This window comes from Vicugna pacos, chromosome 25 (assembly GCF_048564905.1).
Source record: "Vicugna pacos chromosome 25, VicPac4, whole genome shotgun sequence".
In the NCBI taxonomy this organism is placed as follows: Eukaryota; Metazoa; Chordata; class Mammalia; order Artiodactyla; family Camelidae; genus Vicugna; species Vicugna pacos.
The window spans coordinates 15,535,185-15,548,548 of record NC_133011.1 but is presented as its reverse complement, the minus strand read 5'-3'; the positions used below and the strand labels follow the sequence as shown (position 1 = coordinate 15,548,548).

The 13,364-nt window shown below is 37.7% G+C and overlaps 1 protein-coding gene across 4 annotated transcripts in view; it reads left to right on the top strand.

Annotated features, from left to right (window-relative positions):
* The window catches only part of RSPO2 (R-spondin 2), a 148,431-nt gene that overhangs the window by 66,895 nt on the left and 68,172 nt on the right, over positions 1-13,364 (top strand). For all 4 annotated transcript variants that reach the window (XM_072949609.1, XM_006211567.4, XM_072949610.1 and 1 more), the window contains exon 3: positions 6,174-6,362. In XM_072949609.1, coding sequence (XP_072805710.1) covers positions 6,174-6,362 — 189 coding nt within the window. The remainder of the gene's footprint in view (positions 1-6,173; positions 6,363-13,364) is intronic.

Sequence of the window (13,364 nt, the reverse complement as noted above, 5' to 3'; positions counted from 1 at the left end):
AAGAAGATCTGTTTATTCACCTGCACACTTGAATTAAATGTCATAGAAATAGGGAGAGCCATTTGACTTATTAAGATCCTGACAAAATTAATTGCTGTAGTCATGTTTAAAAGTCTATTTTTGCCTGGCTTTAGATACAGAGATTGGTATAGTCACCATATAATGGGTAAAAAAGTTCTTGTTGAACTAAATTGTTGATTTACAACACAGAGGTGACTGGAATAGTTGACACTGGACAATGGTTAATTAAACCGAAAAGTCTTTTTGAGGTTTGGGGCATGAAGCTTCAAATTGCAAAAAATTACATGTGTTCTTGCCCTTGAGCATTGAAGAGCACTGCTGCAGACTGAGGGAAGGGAAGAGAGAGCACTTAGGTTGGGTGTGGCTCACATCACTTTTGTTTTAAGAGAATTCCTCCTGTGTAGTGTTACAAAGATATCTTAAGATACAGACTCAGGTAAGTATTCCCTAATTCATTTTCATTAAGTCAGTCAAAGTTCAAGTAAATAAAGCAATGCTTTTAATGATTTTAAGAACAACCTTTCAAAAAATGTAGAGTACAATTTGTTGCCTTTGAAACCCTTGTGGTCAAGATGAAAGTTGGCTTCTGATACATAAGAACTAGAAAGAAAACAAAAAGCCTTTAATTTATGATAATTCGCTTAGCTCTGTAATTCTCTCTTCTCCATGCTTCTTACTACGGGGTGTGATTTATAGTGAGAAAGTGCTCTTGGTTTAACTTCAGAGCTGAAATCAAGTATAGCTTCAGCTCTACTTTGTGATGTCTGTGGTAGAGACAACCTTCTCCTTAAAGCATTCTGCTCTGTACGTAAATCTTCCCAATTCTCTTTTTACTTGTGAAGCTAAGTTTGGGATTTGGATAACCTTGATATTGCCTTTCCAAATTTGCAGTAAAGTTAGAGAGCAGAAGGTGGCCAGTGAGCAGCTCTCAGACTTGCTGAGAGGGCTCTGCCGTGTGGGGCTGCCTTTGATGCAGCTCCAGCCCTCTCCTTAGTCTTCTGGTTGCTCCTCCTTAAGGCCTTTTTCTTTAATAAGAGTCATAAATTGCTTCTCCAAATACCATGCCTAAGGGTCTTTGTGCTTCAGGTGGGTTATGTTCTTAGACAACCCTGGAAATGAAAATGAGTTGGGGTCTCCCCGGTCACCACCTCCTCTGCCCAAGCCATTTCGTCCATCGTACAGCTGCTGAACCTTCCTGGTTCTGGTCTCACCTAGCTTTCTGCACCCTACCCACCCACTCTCAGTTTTTACCTCTTCCTTACACAGAGGTTGATCTGTATCCCAGTTTTTGAAAGTGACATACTCATGCCTTACATCCTGCTCAGGGCACCAATGACAAAATATCACAATGAAACCTCTTCAGAAGGCAGCTAGGGAAGCTGTCAATAGTACAGGCTTATTTCCAGTCGGCTATGTGAACATGCTTTATAAATCATAGTTATTTCATGAGAGTGAGGCATAACAGAAACCCTATGATGAAAATAAAAGCAGAAAAACTGACCCCAACAATAGAATGTAGAGAGAAGCAGAGAGGTGGTCAGGGGGCTAGGTGAGAGGGAATAAATGCCTGACTTATGAGAAGATGAGTAGAAATCACAAGAATGAGAGTTGAAATTAAGTCTTGAAGAAGAGAAATGATCATGGAAGCTAGAAGAGGAAGAAAACTGTCAGTAATGACCTAGCTATAGGAGTTGTGAGGACCAGAAACTGAGAATGGGGTCTTCAGCTAGGAATCTGTAAACTCACTGAAGTCTTTGTGAAAGTAGTGTTGGGGATAATTGGGTGGTGGTGGAAAGTAGAGGCTGCAGATAACACTGACATTTCCAAGAAATATGAGTGATACTGGTCTGGTTCAATGATCTTCGAAGATGCTCACAACTTGATTGAAACTGGGCAAGTTATGATATGGTGTATAAAAAGTATGATCAGTTATGAAAAATACAAATTACATATTATAAATATTGTATATGCATATGTATATAAGGGGTGTCTGGAAAGTTTGCCAAAATTTTATTAGGAATTATTATATCTGAGGTGGTGATTTTTCATCTGAATTGTTTCTTGCTTCACAATTGCAGGTTTAAGAAAAAAAAAGGTAATAAATTAGAAAATTGGGAAGGATAGATAGATTTGCAAGCAAGAGAAAGTCCATAAAATAGACTCATTATGTAGATAAGAGCAGTTCAACAGTTGAGAGAACAAAGTCCTGGAATAGGCGGGAAGAAATAGATCTTAATGGCCATTTCAAAGGGTTATCTTGGCCCTGATTTCTGGTCCCGTCTTGGTTCTTCTTTGGCCCGTTTTCTGAAAGGTTAGACTAAGCCCTTGTTTTAGAATCTCTCTGGAAGATAGGCTATAAGAACAAACCAGGGAGCCCAGGAAAAGTGGGGAGAGCATGTTGTGGAATTGAAACCTAATGTAGATATGGTACAAGTGGCTGTAAATATATTGGCTTTTGAATCATAAGCAAAGGAAGGGAGGAAGGGGTGGTACACAGTGTGCCTTGTGGTAGAGATGCTAGTGTGAATACTTACTGCTTTGTATTAGTTTTACATGCAATAAAGATTATATGTAAGGCAAATGGGATGTCATCTCAAAGCTAAAAGTTTTAATAATTGATGAAGTTTCTATTCCTTCTCTTATTTCTTTCTTCTGTGGGTTAACCCAATAAAATGAAGTTAGTGTGGCCTTATTTATCTTGTTTATGACCGTGTTTGGTATAAGGATAACTAAAAGTTACATGAATTTTTCATATTTTAGACATTATTCTGGAATTTCAGATTGTATCATTTCTGAATTTTGTACTAGTGCTAAAAACAGACTTTGTTTTCTTTTAAATTACCTTATTTATCACTAGCTGTAGTGAACTTCTTAAGGTTGATACATCAATTTTCAGATTCTGTTTCAGCATTTACTTAGTTTACTATCCCTCTTGTCCCTCCAATACGATATTTCTATTGTCAAAAAAAATTTAAAGAATATCTTACAAGTGAGCATCTGATATAGTTTGTAAATCTAAAAAAAGAAATGTGATTATAAGTAACTACTTTATCCTGAAGCTAGTCTATGGCCTATCCTTTAAAAAATTGAGATAATTCACTTATAAATTATGCACATTATTTATAAAAAATGCACAGGTCCTAAATGCACAGTTTGGAAAATATATACATTTGTGTGGCCAATATTCAATCACAATTAGAACATTTCCATCATGTTCTAGAGTGGGCAAAATAGTGCCCTTTCCTCCCCAAATTCATGACCTCAGAATGTGACCTTATTTTGAAAAGGGGGCTTTGCAAATGTACTTAAGGTAAGAATGGGTATGAAATCATAATGGATTAAGGTGGGCCCTAAGTCCAAAGAGTAACTTTATAAGAAACAGAAGAGGGGACACAGACGTGCATAGAGAAGGGCACGTGAAGATGGAGGCAGAGGTTGGGGTTACACTGACATAAGCCAGGGAGTGTTGGGGCCACCTGAAGAGGCAAGGAGGGGTTCTTCTGTAGGGCCTTCACAAGAAGCATGGCCCTGCTGACACCTCAGTTTCACACTGATAGTCTCCAAAACTGAAAGAACAAACTCTTGTTGTTGAAGCCGCCATGTTGTGGTAATTAATTAGTCAGTCCTAGGAAACTGATATGCTTGCCAAAGAGTCCATTGTGTCCCAGTCAGTCCCCAGTCCTCAAAGACACTGAGTGTTCTGATGTCTATCACTGTAGATGAGTTCTGCACGTCCTTGACGTCAGTATAAATAGGATCACACAGGCCATGCTCGTATTTTGGTTGTGGGCCTGGCTTCTGCTGCTCAACATAATGTATAGTTGCTTCACATGTTTGTGTATGTTTTTCAGTCATTTAACCCTTTTTATCATTTGCATCTGTAGTACAAATATACCATTTCATTCTCCCGTTCACGGACATTTGGATTGTTACCTCCTACTCATGTTTTATGTATTTGTTACATTTATATGTGGCCGTCACTGGCTTAGATTATGTATCACTGTTTTTTTTTTTTTTGGTAGATCCTCCCTAGAGTTTTAGCAGGTGTGTTTAACCTAACAAAGTTGAATTTATTTTGGTCTTCCTCACCCATAATACGGACACTTGAGATGCTTTGACTTCAGCTCCCCTTCTCACCTCAAGTCTTCCATGTTATTTATTGCCATTGGATATAAAATACACATTATTTTTAAAGCCTGGAAATTAATCATTATTTTTAAAATCAATGTTTTTGTAGATGTACCAACCTATTTCTCCATTGGCTTGATCCCTATGCTTATTATAGTCTACTTCCTTCTGGGTCCCATCTTCTTTTCCCCTATATATATAGTTTATTCTTTCAGTGAGCGTTTTTGATTAGTAAGTTCTTTGCCCTTATTTTACCTGAAAACATCTTTATTTTGCCCTCATCCTTTTTTTTAATTAACATTTTTTAAAATTGATTTATAGTCAATTTACAATGTTGTGTGAATTTCCAGTGTAGAGCACAATGTTTCAGTTATACATGAACATACATATATTCATTGTCACATTTTTTTCGCTGTGAGCTACCACAAGATCTTGTATATATTTCCCTGTGCTATACAGTATAATCTTGTTTATCTGTTCTGCATATGCCTGTCAATATTTACAAATTTCGAACTCCCAGTTTGTCCTGTCCCACCCCTCTCCCCCCTGGCAAACACAAGTTTTGCCCTCATCCTTAAACAATCATTTAATTGCTTATTGAATTGTAGTTTGATAATCTTTCCTCAGCATATTGAAGATAATATTCCACTACTAACTCTCTGCTAAAAGTCAAATTTTCACTCCTTTGTAGGTAATCTGCTGTTTCTCTCTGGTTTGAATTCATTCTCCAGTATAAATATGCTGTATTCATATGCAGACTTGTTTTTAATGGGTCTGCTCAGATTTGTGATTTTTTCTTTATTATCTAAGAATTCATGTTTTTCTTTAAATCTAGAAACTATCCATGATCTCTTTGAGTTATTATGTCTTATTTATTCTCTTCTGGTTCTGTAACTCCTAATAATCATGTATTGGAACTTCTTCATTTTTTCTCACATGCTTCTTACCGCTTTAATGTTGTTATCTTATTTTGTGCTACAGTTTTTTAAACCTGTTTTCTAGGTTAAGTCCCTCTCTTCAATCTACCATCCAGCTTGTCCATAGAAACTTTTCCAGTTTTAGAATTGTAATTTTTCTACTTGCACATTTTATGATCTTGCTTCTTCCCACGTGATTTCTAGTCATTTTAGCTCTTCAAATACTCTAAAGGAACTCATTTTAAAGTCACTTTCAGATTGTTCTGTTCTTTCCGATTGTCTAGGTATGAAGTCTCTTACTCAGACTGACTCTTCCGCATAGAGGTTTGCTCACACATATGATTTGTTCATCTTGATGTTAAGGTGGTTTTCCATCGAAGTCCCAGGTCTCAGGACTGTAGACAATTTCTATAGGGTCATTTTACATTTTTTTTCTTTGTGGGTTTTCCTGGATCTGGGTAAGATTTTTTATGTTAAGCTCTTGACTCAGGGGCCTGATGCTACGTTGATGATTTGGATTTGGAGCTCACACTTGGCTGTCTCGCAGATGTCAGGTAGTTACTTCTCATGGCTTGTATTTTCTCTCCTGTGCTCAGTCCCTCTATGTGCTTATTCCAGAGTTGCAAACCTCTTCTCTGGCCAGTTGGAGCAGGGGCTTCTCGTACCTGTTTTGTGGATAAACAGCCCTCATGACTCCAGTCTACATAGAGACAAGTGTCAGCTCTTTACATGCTTATTGCCTTTCTTTCTTTTTTATTTTGAGGTATCATTGATCTATAATAATGTGTTAGTTTTAGGTGTAAAGCAAAGTGAGTCTATGTGCGTATGTCTTGGTCTGGATTCAAGACCCTGCCATGAAGTCTGCTTCTATCTGGTCTAACATCTCCACGAGCCTCAACTCTGCCTCTAAATTTCCTCTTTGTTTCTAAGTTTGGTTGTGTATTAATGATTAATTAAAGGTTGTTTTGTTTTACATTCATATGTTTCTATGTGATTAAGGTAAAAAGACAAGAGACATGTGTCTTCTCAGCTTTTTGCACCGACCAGAAATCCAGTTGTATTCATATTTAAACATGGGTTTTTTTGGTTTGTTTTTTTCTTTTACAGCTAGTTATGTATCAAATCCCATTTGCAAGGGTTGCTTGTCTTGCTCAAAGGACAATGGGTGCAGCCGATGTCAACAGAAGTTATTCTTCTTTCTTCGAAGAGAAGGCATGCGCCAGTATGGAGAGTGCCTGCATTCCTGCCCATCCGGGTACTACGGACACCGAGCCCCAGACATGAACAGATGTGCACGTGAGCAGTTGACTTTTGTCCAACCTCTTTTACTGTTGATGCAACTTAGGGGGAGTTAAGTTGAAATTTTGGACTTGAAAAAAGTGTATTTTTAATATGCTACAGAAAGAGTTTAAACTTCAACTTACAAAAAAAGGAGTGGGGTGGGGTAAGAACACTTCTGCTTTATCTTTTGTATAGAAGTATATTGTGCACACACTTTTTTTTAAGATTATCTCAGTATTTTTTTTTAAGTAACATGTATCTCAAACACAAGCATGTGAGGCAGATATTTGTAGGGCATATTTGCTCAGCACTTACCAAAAAAAGAAAAAGGAATTTTAAATACCTTTATACTAGGAACATCCTCTTCAGTTTCCAATAATGCCTGCAACTTCTTTTTCCTCTTACATTTGAATTTATAATACCTGAATTAATCTAATCTGTAATTTAATACATACATTTTAGTTCTGTAAAGCACCATTACTGGTAAAAGATGTAACTAAACTATTTAGTTTACTTCAGAGTATCCTGAGTTTCACAACCACAAAAAAGGTTATTAAGGAATGGCAATCTATACATTGGAATGCAAGTACAATTTTTCATCTTTTAATCCAAAAATCACAGAATGACTCTCAACTTCCAGGTAAACAATAGAAATTAGAGTTTTAAAAAATGAATGAGATCCCAGAAGAACATCCCTTTTTTTAAAGGAGCTCAAATTTTAGGGGATAGGAGGGATAAGGAAAAGGGGAACGTGGAGTGAAATGACAGATGGGTAGGAAGTTTAATCATATTTCAATACACTAAGTGCTAGATCAGCAGGCAATCAGTGTGTTGTGGATGTGACAATTACCTTCAATTAACGCACTGTGTGCACGACTATTAAATCAGCTGAGATCCTGAGATAAGGAGAGTTTGAATTTTATCATCCAAGAGCAGTGTTATTTTGGAAGGAAGCATGACTAGTAGAGGGAGATTAAATAGATTCTAGAGAGAAGGAACCACATGTTTGTAAAAATAATATATTGGGGAAACCAGAAGTCTCACTTGGGGGTACTCTGGGCAAGGCAACTTGTCTGACATTGCTGGACATTTTAATGTTCTTCATTACTGATTGTTAAATATTCTTTGTTTCCCCCAAATCTCTGTTGACAAGAAAAAATGTCCCTAAACATTTCTAAACACCTCCCAGGGGAGCAGTACCATTCCTGGAGGAGGACCATTGAGGTAGTATGTGCTTACTGTGAGGTGTGGTTGGAATTGAGAATGAAAAGGGAGGCTTGAGTGCAAATCATAAAGGTCTTGAGTGCCATGTTAAGAAGTCTGGGTATTATCTGAGGGCTTTGAGCATGCAGAGGCTTTAATGAAGATAATTCTTGCAGAAGTTCAGGAGATGAGCTGGAGAAGGATAGAAAGTAGAGGAAGGCTCCGGTAACACCTGCAGGTGGGAAATCATGTTCTGATGAAAGATTTGTGGGTAATGAATCCCAGAGACTTTGAAAACAGAATCAATGAGACTTGTGGAGAGAGAATCAACTTTGATCCTAAGGTTTCTAGTTAAGGTGCCTGGGTGAATAATTTTATCATTAGCACAAATAAATGATAGAAATAAATAGAGTTAGAGGAAATTTGTATGTACTTCATTTCATGGAATTGTTGGATTAACAACTAGAGAGACACAACTCCTCCAAAGTATCAACAGATTAACGGATTTTTTGAAATACGTACCTTAAGGTGTATGCCTTGGGCTACCTAGTAATGTGTCTTTCATGGCTTTTGAACTCCCAAAGGAGGATGGGTCCATCTTGAAGTGGATTCCTGTTCAGATTGCTTTAGACCACCTATGGCAAGGGGAGGTGGGATTTAAGTCCAGGAATATTGTGGTTTTTATTCCAGACTAATCAGTGCACAAGGAAGATGAGACAAGAGTGTAGATGGCTCCAGGCATTTATTCAAAGATCTTTGCCTAGCGTTCTATACCCTGTGTACAGACAGTAGGGTGACTGTATAAGGTATTTATTCCACCTGAGACATTGGGAATTGAAAGAGGCTGCTATTAATAACTATGCGGGCACATTGGGTGTAAACCAGGACTGTCCTGGGCAAAGTGGAATGGATGATGATTCAGACACACCTCACAGCATATCAACAGGGTCGTCCTTAGAGAGGTGCTCTGAGGCAGGGGTTAACATACACATTTTGGCTAAGTTGATCCCTTTTCTCGGAAATGGAGAGGACAGCAGTGACTGTAAGTCAGCCTTGGAAAGAGAATCTACATGTGAAAATGGGTTTGCTATGCTTATGCTTATTGTAAGTGAATGCAATCAATGTTGCAACTTACTGACCTCAAAATCATTACTTATCTGGTCTAAGCAGGAAGTGCCTCCTAGAACAAGGCTCCTGTGAAGCAAAGTGAAAGTGGAAAATTACTTCTGAAGTCTCAGTATATGACTTCGGATGATCGTGGTTTGTTCTTAGTGATATTTGCTTTTTTTCGTAGATGCTTTGCATATAGTGCATTATTACTTGTATTCTCTTCAGAGGATGAGACAGATTTAAACCGGAAAAGCTGTCACAACCTTAGAATTTGAAATAATACCCATTTTTTGTTTTAAGAGATTATTGCTAGACAGTAGAGAAGATTATACTTCAAGCAAAAGTAGCTTTAAAATATCCTATGAGTGAAACTTGCTCATCTGTTTCCTAATCACAAGGCTAAGATTCCACTGTAAAGAAATACCTTTCTTCCAAAGGAACACTCACTCCATGAAGTGTTGACTAAGGTTGGCTTCTTGGTCCATACAGCGTGGGGCTTATAAAACCCAAACATGGGTATAAAACTCAATAATCATTTGAGGCACACTATGGGGAAAAAATGTACCCTGAGACACTAAGAGCTGCTACTGTCTCCGATACTGTTAGTGATACTTTGCTCATGTTTTCTTTTGCATTCACTGACACTCATTTACATGAAAAAGCTTAATTCTGAAAATTATTAAACATGTTTCTGCAGAAAGCTTAGGAAGCACATAGACCTTTCAAAAATAAAATCAAAAATAAAGATAAACACTACTTGGAGAGAACAAAAGTCAACATTTTAACTCCTACTCTTGACATTTTGTTTCTGTGCGTATTTATATCTCTCCTTACAAATATGTCACTATTGTGTTTTGTAATTTGTTTTTTTTAACGTAATAAGTTACGAACATTTTTCAGGTCATTAAATATGACTGCATGCATTCTACTGAATGGATATACTGTATCTAGCTATTCTCTATTGAAAATTTGCTTATAGTTTTTCGCCACTATGAGAACTTATATGAAGAATTTCCTTAGATATAGATTCTTTTGCTCATGTGCACATGTGGTTGTACATGTTTTTTTCTGTTTTATACTTTATAATATAAGCTTTTGAACATGCCATATTTTCCATGCTTTATTGAGATATAGTTGATATGTAATCATAATACACATTTTAAAGATTTTGAGGAAATTGTGCCCTTTCACATCTTTACTCATAGCAGACATTTTCCCTTGCATCTCAGCAACCCAGAGTATTATTGACAAAAAGTATAAAAATGCATTTTTTGTTGTAATATGCTTTTCTTTGATACAAATGAAGGCAGACATTTATTTTTTTACATGTATATTGACAATATAGGATATTTGTCAGAACCCCTGGCCCTTTTTCCCCCTCTATTTACACAACTGTTTTGTTCTTAGTAATATAAATAAACTTCAAATGAAGTATGAAACAGAATTATATGTTCACAGATCATAAGTGGAGTATTCAATGAATTATGACAAAGTGGACACTCATGTGTAACCACCACTCCAGAAAGAATGTTAGTGGTGCCCCAAGAACCCTCATTGTGTCCTTCCCAATCACTCCTCTTTCTCCTTCTTCAAAAACTGCTCTCCTGACTTGTAACCAGAACCATATAAAAGACTATTCACGACAACACCCGTCAGATTAGCTACAAACCAGAAACAACCCAAATGTCAGATCAATAGAATATCTAGAAAAGTATATACAGGAGTAGAGATGAATGAATGAACTGCAGCAAGCAGCAGCATGGATGACTCTCACAGCAGAACACTGAATGAAGGAGGCTATAAAAATAACATACATTTACATACTTTTCAAAAATAGGTAAAATTAATCTATGGTGCTGCATGGCAGAAGTGGGGTGTCTTATTGATAGACATTTATTGAACATCTACTATGTGTTGGCTTTGTGTTAAGATACTTGGAGATATAATAATTGAGTAATAATTAGTTTCTGCCCTTGAGGTGCTTATGGCGTAGTGCAGTGATTCTCTACCAGGGATGACCTTGCCCATTAAGGGAACATTTTAGTTGTGTTTGGAGACATTTTGGTTATTACAAGTGGAGGGGTGCACTGGTATCTAGTGGATAAAAGCCATGGATAAAAGCCGTGGGTACTGCTCAATGTTCTGCAATGCACAGGACAGCCTCCTGCAGCAAAGAATTATCTGACCTGAAATGTCAATAGTGTTCAAGTTGAGAGAGCTGGCCTAGTGGCAAGACACATAGTTAATACAGTGTGTTATGTGGTAAAGGCTGCTAATTATTTAGCTTCCATTCGGTGCCAATTATGCTATCAGATGTACTTTTACTCATTTTATTTTACAAGTAAGTGTGCAGAGTGGGTTATGGTGTTTCTATTTGTGTGGAGAGAGTTACCAACCAACTTAGTAAAATACACTTTCTCATGGTTAGGGTGGATTTCAGCTGTGAAGGAGATGCCACTTGCAAAGACTGGGTGTTTTCAGAATTCTTAGGACTAAGTATTATGGGGGGAAAAAACACATGCAAAGATATGGAGATACACACAAAAAATGATCCATTGTGAAGTAAAATTCAGGTGATTGAGTACAGTTCCACTGTAAAACCAGAAATGATGCTGGTAGGCTGGTGGGGACTAGATCTTTGCAGGCCTTATGTGCCAAGTTTAGGTAGTGGAAACATGCTGAAAGCCACGAGTAGTCAACGAAACATTGTAAGTAAGGGAATGATAAGTTTATGGGTTTTGGAAATATGTATTTTTTCAGCAGCACGGAAATGGACTAGAGGTGAATCAGCAATGAAGACAGAAAGATCAATAATCTTGGTTAAAAAAAAGTTGGAACAGCTGTATCCTCATTAGACCTTCCCTGATCAATCTGTATAAATTTTAACCATCCCTATCCTAAGAGTTTCTTTCCTCCTTCTCTTCTTTATCCCTCCCTTTCTTTCCTCCCTCTTTCAAAAAAAAAAAAACATCCTTTTCTTTTTTTCTTCTAGTTTTGTTGAGATATAATTGACATACAACACTGTATATTTTGGGGGGGGGCATAATTAGGTTCTATTTCTTTTTTTAATGGAGGCACTGGGGATTAAACCCAGGACCTTGTGCTTGCTAGGCACACACTACCACAAAGCTATTCCCATCCCCCTTTCCTCCCTCCTTAACTCATTCCTTTCTTCCCTCCTTTCCTTAGCACTTAGGGGTAACAAACATAATGTGTATTTAACTTACCTGTTTTATTTACCTCTTCTACTAGAATGTAAGTTGTAAGAGGGAAGAGATTTTTCCCATTTTGTTTATGCATCAAAGTCATCTGCAAAAACAGGTTGCTGGGACCTCCCCTAGAGTTTCTGAGTTGGTAGATCTGAAGTAATGCCCTGCGACTTACCTTTCAAAAAAGTTGCTGGGTAGTGCTGCTGTGGCTGGTTCAGACTTTACTCCTGAGAACCACTGCTACTGTGTAATAATAAGACCTTGTCTCCACCTGTTGCTAATGATGGACTAGAAGGCTTTGCATGTAGTAAAAGACACATTTTAATACCCTATAAGCAGATGAAGGTAGCATGAAGAAGTGTGTTCTTCCCTGCATCCCTCATTAATCATCAATGTCAAAATCAGTAATCATGTATCTGATTAAGGACTCTACTAAGTGGACCAGGGTAGATTACACTGGCTTTCAGATCAGGTTTCCGATGCTCCTGACTCTCCCCTCTGCTGGCTTCCTTCTCTGCCTCCCTCGCTTTCTCAAAACTCCCTCTTCCTAATTCTGGAAGATTCCCAACACTTTATGCATCCTGGCACATACGGTATCTAATTTATAATTGTGTCTTGATATCTTAGAATCTAATTGTTTTGATTTTGGGGATAAAGGTTCTGACAAGATTCTGGTTGAAATAGAGATTCCACATGAGTGGAAGCATTGTAAACCTTTATTCTGGACCATACTTTGACAGGAGGAGGAGGGGAATGTTCATCCACAGAAGAATAGGATCTTGGCGACCACTTAGGCAGAGGTGCCTTCTCATAGCTCTGTCTACAGCTGGCTCAGCGACAGAGATCTGTCAGGGGTTCTAACTTACTTTTTGCTGTTGGGTGAGCCTTATATTCTGAGCCCTCATGTCCTTATCTGTAAAACTAGAGTCTATGTAATCATCACTGTAACATTCTGGGATTCTGAATGCCTTCAGAAATGACCGCTTTTTGTTGTTCCACACCAGCCCTTCGTCTCAAACTCTGGGTAAGAATGGCTGTTCCAATATTCTCTTAATAATCCTACGATGCAGATATATGTGTACGTTTTACCCTATGATGTAGGTAAACATTTGCATTTTACCATCGGAAAGAAAAGCTCAGAATGGTTCAGAAACCTACCCAGAGACACACAGGACAAAACAGAGAATAGGATACAGGATTCTCTTACTCTAATTTCTGTGTTTCTTTAAACATATCTTTTTGCTTCTCTTGGAGAAAACAAAATAACAAAAAGCACATTATTAAATAAGTTTTAGATCTGAGAGTTTTGGGTGGTGGGTGATGGTGGGGAAGGTCCTCACCTTTAATTGGCACTCTCTGACAGGGTGTTCTCTTTCTTCATTTTTGGGGGGTGGGTGGGAGGTAATTAGGTTTATTTATTAAATTTTAGAGGTGGTACTGGGGATTGAACCCAGGACCTTGTACATGCTAAGCATGTGCTTTACCACTAAGCTAC